Here is an 18,034-nt window from a genome sequence, read left to right on the forward strand (position 1 = left end):
TAACCTTTCAGAAATAGGGATTCTTCACTGTGAAGTCATGAAACTTGATACCATAGAGTTACTAATTCCAGTTACTAATTTTCTTTCACTGAGGTTGAAGAATAAAGTTAAGATACTATTTAAATTAGGAGCAAACTATCTTTTTTATTTCAAAGTATCACTTGCCACTTTTTTAGAACACCAGATAATTGCAACCCATAGCAAATCAGAACCATTACAGCTTAATTCACTAATTCCTAAAGGTAAACAAACAAACAAACCCTTTCTCAACCTAGGGCAGGGTGGTAGGTAAGAATTGCTGTCACGGAAAAACTGCCTTTCTTGTATTTTTCTTTTGCACAGCTCTTACTTGATTTGCAGAAGTATCCGTTTCACTTGCTAAACTCGGGCAGAAATTACACCCAGTCCTGAACTCTGGTTCATACCTGGTTTTTACCAGTAGAACTAACATGTGTAATTTGTACAGTGTAAAGTGCTTATTAACCATATCCTTTCATACAGCTGAAAACAAATCAAGATACAGAATGCCAAAACTGTAAAGTTATTTCAGTGATAGATAGAAATTTCACAAACATTATTTACTAGATTAGGAAAACAGTCCCAGTGACACATTAAGATGGACTTAATGCTCATTTCTATGAAAACAATTTGCATCACTTCTCATTTCAGATGTCCACAAGATAAGAACTTGCAAAGTGACAACTTGTGGTTGCATCCCTGCTTTGCAATCACAAGGTTATGCCAGCAGAGCTCAGTCTCTTGAAGCTTCCTCCCTGAACAGTTAAAAGCAGTCTGTTTGCACAGCTGCTAACTCATTATTTGCCATCACCCGTTGGTCCCAGACAAACACACTGGTGTACATAGGAAAATATTTAACAGGAGGATAGAAAATATTGTTCCTAGAGAGTTCCCATCCTCCTCTGAAGAAGTGCACTTTGCTCTTGACTGCTTAGGGCTTTATAACTGGCAAGCTCCAATGTGAAGGTTGCTGAGCCTGATGTTAGAGAACGCAAAACTGTTGAGTAGCCCTGAAAAAAATGGAGAACACACATCACTCAGGATAACAGGAAGATAAGTTAGCATAGAAGCTGCTTAGACCACAGAGAGAGAGAACAGGAGTGTCAGAAATATACTAGTGTATAGTAACTATACTATATATACACTACACTAGTATATTAGTAAGTTAACTTTCCAATATTACTGTATTAGAATTGCAATACATGCATTCGTCAATAAAATATTTTTTTATTCTCTGTAAAACCTATTGTAAAACCTTTTTTGGTTTTACAATAAAAAACCTATTTGTTCTCCATAAAACCTATTTTAGTAGTATTTTAGTAGTATTTACTACTTATCTAACTTAACAGCTGAACACATGCTGGTTTAATAATCTGAATTGGGCATAAAAAAGCTACTCAATTTGTGGACACTTCCAACCTTCAATAATTAAAATACAATTTTAAAAATCCATTCTAAATTTCCTTATCCATGACAAAAGGAAAAGTTAAATGAAGCCAAATATTTTAAAGAATATAAAAAAGATCGATTTTACCATTGGGAAGGTAATCACATACCATCATTTCTGCTAGTGGAACAGCAGCGACCACAACTCTGTTATCTTGACGGGACTGGATTTCCTGAATATTACCTCTCCTCTGTGCAAGATCAGCAAGTGCTGCACTGAGATGATCTTCACTTACTGTGATTTCTAGGTTCATCAGGGGCTCCAGTATTTGTATACCAGCTTTTTTCAAAGCCTACATGGAAAGGAAGTTATGCCGATGTACTCTTACGGGGTCTTTCTAAATTGACATAAGTACTTAAATCACTGAAGCGGACTCCCAGCAAGGGCATTTCAAGGGCATACAAAGAGGAACAATGTCCAGATATTGATACACATATGTTTTCCCAGCAGTCTATCATGCTACTGTGTTAACAGCAGCTTACAGTTTTACTGTACCTTTTGCATGCAACGGGAGACACAGGCTGATACCATTGTGTGTGAAGTGTCCGGGTGCACTGTCAATGATTGCACAGTCACATCTATATCTTGAACTGGGAATCCCAGCAGAGGTCCTGGGCAGCGCCATAGAGGAGAGATAAAAATTGAAATAAAAACAAAACAAATATTTGTTTTTCAGAATACTAAGACACGTGCAAAAATTGTTCAGAATTAACTTGAAGTTTCTCATTTTGCTCTTTCCTTCCCTGTCCTTCCCCTGTGTGGCTACTTTTCCTCATTTAGAGGTTTTGTCATTACCTAACTTTGCCTAAAGTGACAAAGGAATGCAGACACATACTTTCTCACTCTATTAAAAGCACAGATCATTTTCAGAACCTGAAGCTCCTGAATGTACTCATCCAGACAGCCATTACCAAAAAGTTATTTTTAGATACATGTTATTATCTAAAACTAGTCTCTTGAACAAGACATCATTTGAAAAAGTAGGGAAAACTTTTGTTTAACCAGAAGCCAGAATATTTTCTGTATTTTCCTTCTGAACACAATATAATCACAGCAATGCCTGAAACTAACACATAGCCAAAACTCCAGGGCTAACTCACTTCCATAAAGGATAAATTAGTGTCCTAGGCAGATTACCTCCCTCCAACACAGGACTGTCAACCAGACCAAACTATATTAGACTAAGTGTGAGGCCTGAACCACGTCTGAGGAAAAAAACATAACTTTTTTTTAACAGAGAACACATTTATTTTTTTAAGGCACTTAATGGCATCAATTTTAGGCTAGAGACAGCACAGTTCTGATGTTTCTTCAAGAAGCATAAAGAAAGCACATGGCTAAGAGATTCCACGGCCAAAGTTGGGAGATGCTTTCAAATTCCACAAAACTACTTTGAAAAATCACTTCATGCTGGTTCTGAAAGGGAAATTCTCCTTTGTTAATCCACTACCTGTTGATTTTACTGTAAGGCACTTTTCTGCCCACAAGTTATTCAAGACTCATTGTTTTTAATCAAAAGTCAAGGACACTTCTAGTCCTTTAGCAAACGCACACTTTGCAATTAGGTAAAGCTTTTTACTGAAAACTCATGGATTTAACATATTTGAAAATAAAAAAATTCATTAGCAACAGTAATAGAAGTGTAACACATGCTAGCCTATGCAACCATTTTTGTTATATCACTATGGTTTACATGATGTCATAAAGTAAATGCCTTCTCTCTTATACCAGATTAAAAAAAAAAACAAAAGAACTCCAAGCTCACTGTTGAGTGACTGAGAAGACATCAACCTTAAAAGCAAACCAAAAACACACTGACTTCCATTTCTGGCATAGAGAAAAAGTGTTTGGCAACTTTTGTATTTGAAGACATTTTGCACCTTACATATATGTTAGTCACATGTATATGCACTATCTTTTAGTTTTCAAGCTACCAAGCAGCTTTTCCTTCTAGAAAATTGCTTCTTACAAAAATATTGGACCAGTATAGCTGACAGAGCATTTCCTTTACCTTGAACGCATGAATTTGTGATTCCATTTTCTACAGCTCCTTGGAGTTCTTTCGGCAGTACTTCACTGACGTTCTCAGCATAGCTGATGATGGGTTTTGTTGTTGCTCCTTCTCCTGACCTGGGCCTCACCTCTACCTCTGCAGTTACACAATGTCGTTTATCACCTACTGTTTTGTCCAATATATCTGCGAGGGGAGGGAAAAAATAATACATAAAAATCTGAAAGTTATTCATGTATTGCTTAAAGTAAATCAAGCTACAAAAGCTTGTAGCTTGAAAACAAGATGTTCCTTCCTTTCACTCATTTTACCTATAGCTTGGGCTGCATTTAAGATGGTTTCTCGGTATGCTATTTGAAGAGGTCCCAAATAAGTCTCAATTCCATATTCACGTTTGATTCGGTCATGAATGATTTCTATGTGTAGTTCTCCCATGCCACAGAGGATAGTCTGGGGAGAAGATAATTAAGAGGGAAGTGGAAAAACATGCAAAACTCAGGTTTTAATACAAATTCTTTAGGCAAGGACTTGCATGCTTCTAATTTGTAAGAACAAATGCTTCTAATTCTAACGGCCATAATACTTCAAATTCTAAGGACTCTACAAAAATACATTGCTTTAAGACATCTGACATAAACACCATTTAAGTGAGAGATGCTATGCTTACCATAAAAAAAATAATCTTACCTAACCTTAAAAACTAAGTAAATCAAACCTTTTTAAATACAGAATTGTCAAAAACATGCAGAGCATGGGGTGATGTCCTCTGTTCTGTAAAGCACAAGTGCGCAAGACTCCATTTTAGTTTCATACACACAACCTTGTACGTGTATCATAGGAACATTCAGAGAGTCCTTTTTATTAAAGAAAATCTCAATATGCAGGTGAACTAACTAAAGTGCAGTCTTGATGTTCTAAAATAATAGTTATAAAATGAGCAATACAAGATTCATCTTACTTGTCCTGTGTCGGGATCTGGCTTCACTTTTAAACTTGGATCTTCACGCTGAAGGCAACTCAATGCATTATCCAAGTCTGTACAGAAATATAAAACACTATATCTGAAGTTTATTTAATAATTTGGAGATCAGAGTAAGTGCCTAAATATCACTTTCCTAAAAACAATCAAAAAGATCCTAAAGGAGCATAGATTTTGGCAAAGTCAGCTCAAGTTACAAGTAACCAGCAACTTCTGATTTTATCCCACAAATTAAGTGTGCTACAGTTAACTAATTTAATTATGATACATACTATTTTCAGAGTGATATTGTGTGTTTCTATGAAGAAAGACTGGAACCTACAAATAATTCATTAAGTCAGTGAATAACTGATAAGGAAAATATCAACTGTTACATTATTTACTTAAATATTTCAAGATGAGTTTGACCTGAAATGGTCCAAATGAAAATGTGCACAGTTTTTTATACAGGGTTTTGGGTTTTTTTCTGGTTCTCCATTATCTTAACTGCTGAGGAAAGCAGCAGAATGATGAACCAAGAGCTGAGACTGTATTAATCATACTTTACAGTCTTTGTGGGAGAAAAAAGCAGCAAAAGCAAACAAACAAAAGCAAACTAAAACATCCAAGCACCACAAAATCAGTAACACCTTATAACCCAGTGGTTCAGCCTGCAGACATATTTTCTACCTTACTCCATTCTGTCACAGTACATTGGTACTTATCCTTCCTCCTCTTCACCCCCAAGCAAGCTCAAGCTTTGTTAGAACAAAGATACAGAATTTAAAGAGTATTTCCAAAAAGAGTTGAATTACCAAGCTGTCTGGTACGGGTACTGTTTGGAAAGACAGTAAGATTACAGGATTGTAAGGATGCAAGGATGAACCCTAACTAGACATAGAGAAGTCTTGGTATATAAAGACTTCATAGAGTAAAACTGTGAGTGCAAACTGAAAAAAAAAAAAAAAAAAAAAGCCACATTTCAAGGTTATTTGCACTCAGGACACTATGTACAGCCCACCACTGTAAATGCAGTTCAGAATGGGTGCCTCCATCCCTCTACTTTTAAATGAAGAACTACTACTTTTCTAGACACAAAAACTAGGAAAGTCATACCACTACTGCTTGACATAGCAAAGGATATGGACAATCATAATCTGAAGTATACCATCAGTATAAAAAACACCAGAAAGAACCACTAGATCACTGGCCACTAAATTTGTGCAACTCACTCATCCAGCTAGGTGGCTGCATTGTACCTTGCTGTCTGGCCATTGAAGGCGGTTCAATGGTACAGAAGAAGACAGGCTCAGGGATCTCAACACCTGCCAGCAGAAGACTGTCTACACCACTCACAGACCTCTTCTTTTCCCCAGCATCCCTTCCAGCTCGGCGTGCTGCAGCGACAGCTGAAGCCTTTGATGACACTATGGTATCTCCAGTGGCACTCTACAGATCAACACAGGAAGTGATATGAAAAAAAAAACCCAACCAAAATCCCCAAACTCAAAATGTATGCCAAAGCTGGACACATTTTAGAAAATCTCTGCAAATGAGATTCATGCAGCCTATTCAGTCAGCAACAAATTATTAAACTAATAGAAGAAGCATGAAACACATTTATTTGAACTTGAAACTTGCTTTTGGGTAACTGATTTGGAACATTATTCCCCTTCCCCACAGGAAGTCTCTGTGACATTACACTGTACTTTAAAAGTTACAGTATTAATACAAGCTCAAACCCTAACAACATACAACTTCAGCTTTCCGTCCTTTCCAATCAGCACTGCAGTTTCCAAGTCAATTACTGGTATTTGTACACTGTGGTATTTAATTTTGGAGGAAGTATATCTAAATGTACTTCAAATAAAGCAAGTTTACATATATCACCATAATGAAGAACACATCTGAGATACAGTATCATAGAAGTAGAAAGCAAACTCGTGAAACAAACTCCTTTACAGTATAAGTATTTTTCATTACCTGTTTTAACCCAACAGTCAAGGCAATGTTGCCAGGCATTAGTGACGGTATTTCAATTTGCTGATCAGCAAAAGGCAGGAGCAGCCGACTCATTCTCTCTCTGAAAATTAAATTCTCTGTTACTCAGGACTTTAACAGGCATTCCAATGCTACATTGAACCACACCTCTATCTTACTCACGTGCAACTTTTGTTAATATTATATACAGCTGACTGAGGTTTCAATGAGCCTGAGTAAACACGAACAAAAACTAGTGGTCCACGACATTTATCATGAAGAACTTTGAATGCCAGGGCACACAGGTCATCCTTGTACCACTGTCTGCAAAATAAAAACCACAACAAAATGCATACCTGTAGGATTAATCCACTCATACTCACATTTACCTAAATTTTCAAATTTTCATTTAAGAGATGATGTTTCTTACTGCAATGCTAATGGAGGCAGATTTCCAGAAAATGTAATTTGTACTGAAAAATAATAATCTAAGTAGTTCCAGCTCCAGTAAGACATGTAAGATGTTACGTGATTCAGACAGTACTAACAGTACTCCTAGATCACATTTGTGTAAAATGAAAATGTCCTCAGATTAAAAAAAGACTTAAGAATTCCAAAGTGCAAGTTTGACAACTGGAAATAAATGCATCCAATTCAGGAAGAACTGACCAATGCAGGTACAGTACTCAAGTGTATTTTTCTGTCCACACATCTCCACTATTATTTAATACCTAAAGAGGGTAAATACTTTTAAATAATATGAGTGCTTTGTTAATATACTTCTTTCCTCCTTTTGTGTTTTCCTACTTATTTTTCCTTCTTTTTTTCTGAATCTCCTTTTCTATCTGTACTTACAGAAACTCATGTGAACGCTCATTAGGTGCAGGCAAGTACAGAGTAATAGCATCCAGTAATGGCTGCACCCCTTTGTTCTTCAGTGCACTACCACAGAGGACAGGGACAGCCTTCTGAGCTAGCGTGATTCTGCGGATAGCAGACTGCAACTGCAAAAAAATAATTGTCTTCTGTTAATACATGATCTACAATTTAGCCTTAAGTTGCACCCCAACTATGAGATACTGCTAACTAATCCCCAAAAAACTAAAAAGGGTATTTGTAAATATAACATCACTCATCCAAACTCCTTTCACTGCTTTTTAACAAGGTCCAAACCATAAACCCAAACATTTAGATCCTTAACCAGAAGACACTGGTTTTAAGATTTCTAAACGTTTCACAGAAATCTGCTGTTCTTGTTATAACAGTCCTTTTAATTCAGTATGTTGTAACTCACTGCTTTCAACATGCAGTGTCTAAAGTTCCAACCATTTCAAAGTAGCTGACATGCTATTTTTGTTCATGAGAATCAGCAGCTCTGTCCAAACTACATTAAGTCTATCTGAAAGTTCCATTCACCTTTCCCTGAACTCTTTTACAGCAGGGTAACTTTCAAAAAAAAATAAAACCCCACCTTCCTGAATAAATGTACCCAACTTTTAAAATTATGTCTAACATGCCTAAGAATCATAGCCCATCTTTATAACATTCCTACTAATTCCAAACATATTCTGTTCTAAATCCATATTACTGTTAATTTACTACATAAGAAAATGTGATCTCTTTTATTGAAAAATCTGCAAAACCATAATTTGCATGTGTCAAAGGAAGAATAACCCAAACCTTTGCAATAAGAGCTAGTAAATGTAAATTTACTTGGAAATGTAAAAAATACCTTGTCAGCTGGTATTAAGTCAAAATTTTCACCATTTTCTCCTAGAACCAGTTCAGCAAATTCATCATCCAGATCTGCAACCTTCAACAGAGAAGTTCTTTTATTATTTGGCATACAGCAGTTTCACAGAAAACCTACATATTTTACTTACGTAGGATATATAGCTAAATACAGCACGAACAAAGCCTTTAAAGACATCAGTAATTATAAACTCAAATAATTTAAAATTATGGAAATGAAGGCTTCAAGAAAGGATGGGGGGAAAAATACCCACTTATAAAGTTGCTGTCAAGCAAAACATCATTGAGAGAGAGGACGCTTTCTCCCTAAAATGGAAAAAACCTCCAGCCACACGGTGAAAGCCATGAAGGGTTTAACTGATGTACTTTGGTTCTGAAAACACGGGGAAGTCTGAAGTAAGCAGCAAGCAACCTTTGCAAGCTGACAGATACTGAGCAGGAAAAAACAGACAAGCATCAGGGCATTTTGGCCTTTTTCATGTCAAGGGTTTGTAGGTCCCAGAGCATGTCTCTGTTTTCAAATTATTCCAGTTAGCTTGACATGTAACTTAACTCCTTAAACATCTCACATACATCCCTGCACTGTCACAGACTCAGGACTCCCAAGCACAGGAAAGCACTTTGCCCCCTCTATTGGCTACAACATTAATTGGCCGAATTCTGAAATAAACCCTTGATAAGCAATTAGAAGTCTTACCAAGTTAATCGTTAAAATGTGAGAGATAAAGGAAATAGTTCGTTTAATTAAGTGAAAGTGAAGTGTGCAAAAGGTCCAGTATTCAGAATGCTACATTTTACAGGGTTTCTGATAAGGAATATTAACAGCATAGAAAGTATTTTGAAAAATATTTTACAAACACAAAGTTATCTCAATTATCACACTAGTGGCCCACCCCTTCCTCCTTCAGGAAGGACCCAGAAAACAAAGGGAAAAAAATTAACACTGTTCTTACAAACCTTTCTATCTGGCAATATATTTTCCTAAGATAAAAGGCTGGGTATTAACATTGCTATTTAAAACCTACTAAATTTGAAAACCAGATTGTGTGTATGTTCTACTGAACTCAGAGCAATATAAAACAGATCTCTCCAATTTCAAAGGAAATGGAAAGCTAGCATCATCTGTTTATGCACTTCCACAGTGTTATTCAAAGTTGTGTGGAAGGCAGCCCTTCCAGCAAAAAGGATTGATTTATGATTAGATTGAGCTGCTTCTAACACAGCATTTAGTGCCATTTTGACCAGGCTGCAACATCCCATCCAGCTTCTAGCTGTCACTTAGAGGACCATGGATACCCTGCAGGTCTCAAGTCACATCTGTCACGCTTCTTGTGAATGTACCAAATATACTTTGACATCTAAGACAGTAAAAACATTGTCTGCTTTTAGCTTCCCCAGCACAAAAGAGACTGACATATTGTAGGAACTCCACTGGAAAACCACTAACGGGGCTGGAGTGCAGCTGGAGGCCCAGAGAGATGGGTTTGTCTGTCTTGGAGAGACTGAAGCAAGATGCAAATACTGCCTCTTACTATTTGAAATAGTGGCCCTATTTCAGGCCACTGAAAACAGAATCAGATTCTCCTCAGAGGTGCCTGTCCCAGCTTGTGACACAATAAAACCTCATTGGACATTAAGAAATGAAGATCAAGCACTGGGACAGGCTGCCTACAGAGAATCATCATCCTTTGATTTGAAAACTCAGCAAGCCTGAACAAGTCCACCTAATGCTGAAGTCAGCCCTGCTTTAAGCAGATCACTTAACCAGATACCTCCAGAGGTCCCTTTCAGTCTATTTTTCCTACTACTCTGGGTAATGGTTTTAAATGTATTATGTATTTACTTTAGAACTTTACTTGTTCTATTAAGGTATTTCTTGCATCCTGGACTTCTTGAAACAGGTTTGGATCATCAGTCTCCAGCAGCAGCTTTCGCTCAAAATTTTTTCCATCATCCAAATCAGAAGTAGGTTTCCACATTATTTGCTCCTTAGTCACAACATCAACCAGTCCTCTGAAGGTCTTGGCTTCCCCAATGGGCAACTGCAAATAGAATGGAGACTTTAGATAGCTGAAAAAAATTAACAAAGGAGTTCCATTCAAAAGAAAGGAAACAAGCATTTAATTTCTAAGCTTACCTGTAATAGTAAAGGTTTTGTCTTCAACTTTTGTTTTATGCTCTCAACAGCATATGTAAAACTACAGAAGAAGAACAGATACTGAGTTACACAGGCTCACCATTCCCTGTTTACTGCAAAAATTACTCCTATAATTACACAAAAACATACATTTGCATAACCAAAGGAGCATCTAGTAAGTATTGACATTAACTGGGTTGCTCTATACTTAATTGGAAAATGCTAGACATTCTCTTATAAGCTTTTTAGCAACTATTAAAATAACTGCCTAAATACCTTGCCCTGGTTTTGTCCATCTTGTTTAAAAAGCAAATTCGTGGTATCTGGTATTTGTCCGCTTGCCTCCACACTGTCAGAGTTTGTGCCTAAAGCCAAAGACAAAATGGAAACAGTGTCAACAGCTGAACTATATGCTCCCCAACACCACTGAAGGTCCTAGCTCAGAGTAGAGAAGGGAACTGTGCTGTGTATTGTGACAATCCTATATCTAGCATCACAGATTAAGTCCAAAAATAGCTTTGTCTTGTCTCTCATCTGTTGTCATTACCTTTCCTGCACTAAGGGCATGCAGGCATAGTGGCAACTTTTGAACTACTGAAACATCTCACACTATAAGAAGTCCAGTCCTAGCCTGCCTCCACCTTTTCTGCGCTCTGTTAAAAGAACCAATGGGGATGGAGAAAACCTGCCTGAAAATTACCTATTTTCTACATAAAACCTTATAATGAGAAATTGACAGGTATTAATTTAATTCAATTTGTGGAGCTAAGCAGAAGTACTCACCTCAATCAACATTTGTAAAAGATAGCAACAAAACAACAGAAACATTCCAAACTTCTAATGGTAATCACACTTATTTGCTGCTTACTACCATGGAAATTCTTGTGCACCATAGGATTTAAAATTAAATGCTCAGCTTCCTGAAGCTGAATTTTGATAAAAGCATTGAGAGAGATAATACAGAGAATGATCTCTATACATTATTTCAGCCTAATTTAAGTCATTAGACATGGTGGGAAAATAACTGAGAGTGACTGGCAGTAAATTCAGAGAAAACTGGGAAGGTATATTTACCCTTCTCCTGGGGTGACTTTATGATATTGGTATCCCCAGTTGCCTGGTTTATGTTACATATTAAGTTCTGCACCTTTAAGACTGGCTCTGAGAGTGAAGGGGGAAGAAGCCACAGTTTGTGTTGAGGAAAAACATCACTCCCCCACATCCTGCTCCTGGACTGTGGTGTCTGCAGCACGGACAGACAGCAGGACAGAGCTTCTCTTATACAGTTAGTTAGTTTTTAGCTAGCTGAGATAGAGGAGTTCGCTGGACTGTTTTTCCCATTTTTCTTGGATCTGTTCAAACCTGCTCTGGACTGAAAACCCAGCCAAACCCCAGGAGCTCACGCCTGTGGCCCACAGGGGCCTGAGCCTCGGCACTTGCCAGCGCTGGAGGGACTGATAAAAACCTGAGCGGGCCGAGCTACACATGAAAAGGACTTTTCTTCCTTGATTTGCCATCTCATTGAACAGCGAGAGGTTTTATTGTTCAATACTATTCAATTTCTGTTAAATAAACTGGTTTTTTCCACTTTTCTCCGAGGAAATCTTTTTTTCCAAACCAGCTGGGGGAGGGGCCACTTGAATTTGCTTTTCTGGGGGGACCCCCATTTGGAGGTTCTCTCCCAAATTTGCCCTAAACCAAGACAACACTCTAACAGAATTTGTAACTGTGGAAATTATAGGGTGAAATGCAGTTGCTACCTCCCAGATAGGTTGTGGTCAGCATGCTCGATTTCCCACACACAATACATGCTGAGGGGGACTAAATGGAGGCTGGCGCAGAGTGGAGACATTGTGTCCAGGCTCTGTTGAAATCCTTGCAAAAGGGAGAACTCAAGGTGGTAGCTTGCAGCTGATAAGCCACAAAACAGCTGTCAACCAAGGGAATAAAAATAAGATATCCAGCTGCTGAACCAGGAACCATGGCAAGATCATAAACATATACCTCCATCTTAAAGGTGACCTCAGATGTAACACTGATATAACCCACCTACAAGGTACGACCACCCCCCACTGAACATGATGCATGACTCCAGTCACTCAAGCTCCACCTAAACACAAAAATAGTATAAAAGTAAATTAAAAATGGGGAGAAGTTAGAGATTTCTGGGAACTTCTGGGATCAGACAACAGGCTGAACTTTTCTTCATTCCCACAGTGACATCTATTGGGTAAGAACTGTGCTCTATCCATGCTGAATGACTACATCAAGCTAGCACCAGTTAGGTATTAGAGCTAGTTAGCATACTGCTTTGAAGACATTTTTGCAGACAGATGCTGTCACCAGAAGTCTTCAAACCTTAACCTGTCAGAGTTTTCAATTACATTAATGAGGAATGTCATTATATAAACGGTTAAGCCTGAGTCCTGTAAGGGTGGTAACAGTTGCTGGCAGCAGGTAACATACTGCACTGTGGAGGCCCAGGGTCTCTCTTCTGCTGTTGGCAGATCTGTCCCTGGATCTTTCCTGAGGTACCAACAGACCAATTAAGGACACTGCAGGAGGGTGTCTTTCTGTTTGCATAAGACCCCAAACAAGGTAGCTGAACCACACTCAGATCCATGGACTGTTCAGTAAAGGATCCCCGGGTCCCCATAAGAGGATACTGACAGACTGAACTGGGCACAAGGGTCTCACCTTCCCTGGGGAACTGACAGACTAATCAAACACAAAGAGTTTGAGAAAATCTCTCCCCTTTCCCATGACAGACTGCACACACACCCCCTCAAAAAATCTAACAGCTGACTTTACCTCAACACCAGCTGAAGCATCAAACACTGCTACTGCTCCATCCAGTACTCTCAAACAACGCTCAACTTCCACAGTAAAGTCCACATGGCCTAAAAAACAATCTTCCTTTTATACCATCATAATTTAAACAGGCAATATCAACCGGTCATCACACATTTAAACATTACTTTTTTCTTTCAATGAATATCAAAACAACTTTTTCTTTACTTTCAGGGATATACACCTATCAGTCTTCGAAATAAACATCATTATTATAATGCAATTCTAGAACTGAGAACAATTTAATGTGGAAACATCTGAGCTCACTTTATATAAGCTAGATTTGGAATCAGCAAACAATAATTATCCAAAGCTGAACAGAGCTTAGTAAAGGCATTTTTACTGATGCAATTAAACCAATTAAATTTTGCACCATATTTAAGACAAAGACACTCTGTAACATTCCACCTCATCCTCTCTCCCTTAATAATATGAGTACCACTAAAGTGCAGTACCTGGGGTGTCAATCAGATTGATTCTGTAGTCCTTCCAGTCAAATGTAACAGCAGCAGACTGAATGGTAATACCACGTTCTCGCTCTTGTGCCATAAAATCTGTCACCGTGTCTCCATCATCAACATCTGCAAACAAGAAACAGGACTGGGTAATTCACAATTCACAAGCCTAACTTCTTCGGTCATATACAGTAGAGAACAGGGTATAAAATTTAAAAGGTCAAAAAGAAATACAAACATAGGGTGCTGTGACCATTTCAAACTAGAAGAATTCTATTAAACTTGGTGTAACAAGGAATTCCTCCTGTGCCATGGCTTTCAAAAGAAATGGACACATTTTCTTACTCTGGTTTCTTCACATGTCAAAAGAGAACTCAAGAAACTTTACCAGAATGGCCAATGAGCAAGCAGAAAAATAAGGAGATTCTCTAATTAAATGTTAAATGAAGCATAATGTGCTGAAAGTAAAAGAAAAATATCAACCTATAATAACTGAAAGCAAAATTGTCTTAGTACATAGAAAAGGAACACGCCTTAAAATTCAATTAAACTGCAGCACAACTTTGGAACAACTGCCTCCTACGTGAGGTATTCCACCAGCAACTGTACTGCATGTAATTGTACACTATTCAATTTCTTAAACCTACTGAAATACAGAAAGTATTTCTAACCTCCAAGTGTTCTTATATATCCAGAATAATAAAGCATTCTCTCTGTTGTCGTAGTTTTTCCTGCATCAATGTGGGCCATAATGCCGATGTTTCGGATTCTGCATAAAGTGAAAATATTGTGGTTAGTGCAGTAATTTTTTAATCCTGTTGCATAAATAGTTAATATTCCCCCAGAATAGCACACCAGATTAATAGCATTGCTCCTCTGCTGCATATCTGATATGGTGAACATTCTAACACTGAAGAACGTCAGTATTGATATGGTGGATTTTCTTCAAATCAGTAGTAATGAACAGTGTTGCAACAGGTTTCCAAGCTCCACTTTATGGAAAGCCCCTTCTTTGGGCTCATGCTCGTCCACCTGCCCTCCCAACAAACAGAAACAGCCCCTCCCCTCTCATGTCCATCACAATCCCTAACACCTGGCATCCTAAACAACCTACTGCATATAAACCTTTATACCCCAAATACAGCACATCCAAGTTCCCATGAAGTTGTCCTTGATCTGGTTCAGCCTACTTTTTCTTCCTGAAGTACCACACCAGTATCTTCCAGAACTGCCTCGCTTGCTCTGCGCAGCACAGGCTTGTGATCAGCCCCCATGTTCACCATTAATGCTGGCTTGACCTCACCCTCAGGTACACCCTACCCTCAGCAGCCTTCCAAGGGAACTTCAGCCCTAAGGCACGTCTTTGGCAGCTTAGCTCCTAATTGCCTTGCCCTCGTCTAACTAACATGGCAGAGTGCTTCCATGAACACAAAGCACACAGACTTGCCCACCACAGTGGTCCAGTTGCCAAGACATCCTTCCCCCTTCTTCAGCTCCCAGCAACACCATGGATTTGGAGCTTCCCTAACAGCCTGGTTTTGGTTCTGATGGTGAAAGCCAGAGACAACACAGGACCTCTGCGCCACCAGGAAGCACTCTAAACTGAAATGTCTCAAGGGTAAAAGTAAGCAAGTAGTAATTTTATATTAAACATGCACATGAGACAGGCATGGCAACAACCTACAATTCTTTATCTCATCAACTTCTCTGACTGAAGTTACATCCCAGCAATAAACTAGATTGATGTACCTGGATATATGAGGATTAATGACAGAATGCAGAGACTTAACATCTCCTGGAAACAAACAAAATGAAATAACTTTTCAGACAGAAGCAAATGTAGAAGTATATTTAAGAAAACTTCTAAAATCCTTATTCGAAAAAAAAGATTCAGAGCCACAAATCACAACTATCTGTAATCTCCACCGCCTCAAATTTTTAAAGATACATACTTAAACAAACCTCTCCCCACCTCAAAAAAATGAGAAATGCTTGAAAAAACAGCTGTAATTTAAAAACAACAGGAAAAAGCCAGCACAGGACAGGATCACCATCTAACTCTGCAGAAGCATACTTCAGTTCAAGCCAACTGTAATGCTGACATTCATCTGAACTGGTGATAGATGATAAACTTGAAAAGTTATTTCTCCTTTAAGCCTTAAAGCTATACAGCATAATTCTCAGGGATAAAAGGCAAGCTAACCTGTGTTGAGAAAATATGGGACTGGGAAGTTTATTAAACGCTATTTTCTTGCAAAATAGGTTCTTTCTCACACAGTTTAGCTGTAAAATAAGTTGTCAATGTAATTTTTCATGAAACTAACCCAAATTCAGTTATTCAAGCTATTGAAGTTGTGTTTCAGGAACACTCACAGTACTTTAGTTCATCTTTGATAGGCCACACAGAATTCAACAATATTTAAGCTAACATTCCTTCACCACCTGCAGATCATCACTCTCATCAGAGACACATTACAGTATCATCTTACAGGAACCCTTAATGAGGGGTTCCAGCACACTTCACAACTGACCTGACTTCCTATAACATGTGCCTTTGCTTATTATTGTTTTCGAAAGGCTACATATTGTGAATCTACTGAGCAAAGAGTAGCAACACAAAACTCTTCAGTCCTTGAGCCATTTAAGTGGTCTATTCATGTACTAAATTCTATAAAGAATAACCAAAAGAATACAATAAAACAAAAAATACACAAAAATAGAAAGTATTTTTTATTCTTATTCACTTTAAAATTAATCCTTACTATAAAGAAAACAACATAAACTTATACCTGGTGGAGAACTGTAGTTTCTCAGACTGTAGTTTAGCTGTGTCACACTCATGATTCTCATTTTCGTATTTCTGAAATACATGCACTTGAAAGAAAAAAGAATCATATAGAATGTTTATTGTTACAACTAGCTACTTTGTAACAAGATTTTTAGGAGTTGTAGAAAAATAAGCAGAAAAAACAAAACTACAAGAACAAATATTATTGTCAGGTATTATATAAGATCAAAACATCAACTATTTAAGAGCAGATGCTTAAAGATGATGCCCACACTGAGGTTTGAGCCAAATTTGATCCCCATAATATCTGGGATATTCAGTAAAAATTTAAGGCAGTATCAAAATATTTTTAATAGCCAGAATTTTTTAAATAAATCTAATTATTTGTGTAAATAATTTAACAATGACAAGAGTTAAGCAGTCAAAAAAATACACAAATATTACAAATTCAATTCCCAATTCTGAAGTCCCATTCCAACATGAAAATACGCATTGTCCACAGGCCAACTGTTAAAGACAAAAAAAACTCAAACAGAAACCAACACCCTAATTAAAGAAGTTTATTCAGAATAACCCAAGTGTTTCCCTTGCTCATAGATGAAGTATCAAAACTGGGAGAAGCTTTACCTTATTGCACAAACTTGATGGCTTCAATGCAGTGGCTGAAAATTTCCCCATAATTTTCAACATTCTGGCTCCCGTCTTTAAAGCTGTTCCCTGGCAAGGTAAGTAAACATTGTACAAAATGTTTATGACAGGGAACAGGCCAACTATGTTCCTTTGACATAACTCAATCTTTTTGATGGGAAATCAGGTTAACATTTTTCAAGCTATTGTTTTGCAACTTAAATCAGTGCCAGATCTGTAATAATAGTGTTATTAAGCCTTAACAATGCAGCATAAATGCATGTCCACAAACACTAAATATATATCTCATGGAAATAATATATTTCTCAAGGAAACATTACAGTAGAATAATGAAAATAAGAGTTAACACTCACTCTCGGGTAAGCTCCAGAGCATCGATTATTGGTGTGCAAAGTGCAAATAGCTTTTCTAGTCTTGAAGAATAAAAGATTTTAGGGCAAAGTACCTGTTCAGATCAGAAACAATTGAAAATATTAAGTACTATGACCTTTTAAGCATAGCCAAAAACCACTGCAACAAAAAGCCCAAGTGCAGCAGCGTCAAAAGCATCCCTACACGGATGCTGATTATCTGAGGAGATGTCACTGTCCAGCTGCCTTGACTTTATGCTTCGTAGTAGTTTCACAATGAAGCGTACGGGGCTCAGGGCACACGTTCACCTCCGCTCCCTCCCCTCGAGAGCCGCACACATCTCCCGATGGTGCGGGCGCGCTTTGCTGACCGGGGGAGCGCGAAGGGCGTCGTGTCTTCACACTGCCCGTGACGAGTCCTCAAGCCGAGCCCAGCCGACTACCGCCAAGGGCCGATCCTCGGTAGCTCTCCGCAAAGTGACACCGCCTTGTTCCCCGCGTTACGAACCTTTGCGGCGTTTCCGAGCCAGTTGCGGATCACCTTCAGCCCCCTGGGCCGCCCAGCCGGCCCAGCCCGGGACCGCGCGGCCCCTGCCCTGTCAGCACGGCCGCCGGAAGGCAACCTGCTTCTCCCTTCCCC

At 38.3% G+C, this 18,034-nt stretch overlaps 1 protein-coding gene across 1 annotated transcript; it reads right to left on the reverse strand.

The window, feature by feature from the left end:
- Window positions 1–124: 124 nt before the first annotated feature.
- GFM2 (GTP dependent ribosome recycling factor mitochondrial 2) lies at window positions 125–18,020 on the reverse strand. Its single transcript, XM_058864349.1, has 22 exons — window positions 17,903–18,020; window positions 17,398–17,489; window positions 17,024–17,113; window positions 16,398–16,482; window positions 15,358–15,403; window positions 14,280–14,377; window positions 13,609–13,734; window positions 13,115–13,203; window positions 10,580–10,668; window positions 10,304–10,364; window positions 10,023–10,208; window positions 8,147–8,227; window positions 7,270–7,418; window positions 6,598–6,738; window positions 6,418–6,517; window positions 5,694–5,883; window positions 4,435–4,511; window positions 3,788–3,926; window positions 3,477–3,662; window positions 1,961–2,076; window positions 1,575–1,757; window positions 125–1,028 (listed from the first exon to the last, which is right to left on the reverse strand). Exons 3-22 carry the CDS (start codon window positions 17,084–17,086, stop codon window positions 900–902), a joined length of 2,334 nt encoding a protein of 777 aa, XP_058720332.1. The 5' UTR covers window positions 17,087–17,113; window positions 17,398–17,489; window positions 17,903–18,020; the 3' UTR covers window positions 125–899.
- Window positions 18,021–18,034: the final 14 nt, after the last annotated feature.

The sequence above is a fragment of the Poecile atricapillus genome, chromosome Z (assembly GCF_030490865.1).
Source record: "Poecile atricapillus isolate bPoeAtr1 chromosome Z, bPoeAtr1.hap1, whole genome shotgun sequence".
NCBI classification, from domain to species: Eukaryota; Metazoa; Chordata; class Aves; order Passeriformes; family Paridae; genus Poecile; species Poecile atricapillus.

What these genes read in the sequence shown, in the direction of transcription:
- GFM2 (XM_058864349.1), bottom strand. Translation starts at nt 17,086, where the DNA reads ATGTTGAAAATTATGGGGAAATTTTCAGCCACTGCATTGAAGCCATCA. An exon ending in CATCAAGTTTGTGCAATAAG is followed by an intron (nt 16,483 to 17,023) that starts GTAAAGCTTCTC and finishes TTTTCTTTCAAG; the next exon opens with TGCATGTATTTCAGAAATAC. An exon ending in GAGCGTTCACATGAGTTTCT is followed by an intron (nt 6,739 to 7,269) that starts GTAAGTACAGAT and finishes TTTATTTTGCAG; the next exon opens with ACAGTGGTACAAGGATGACC.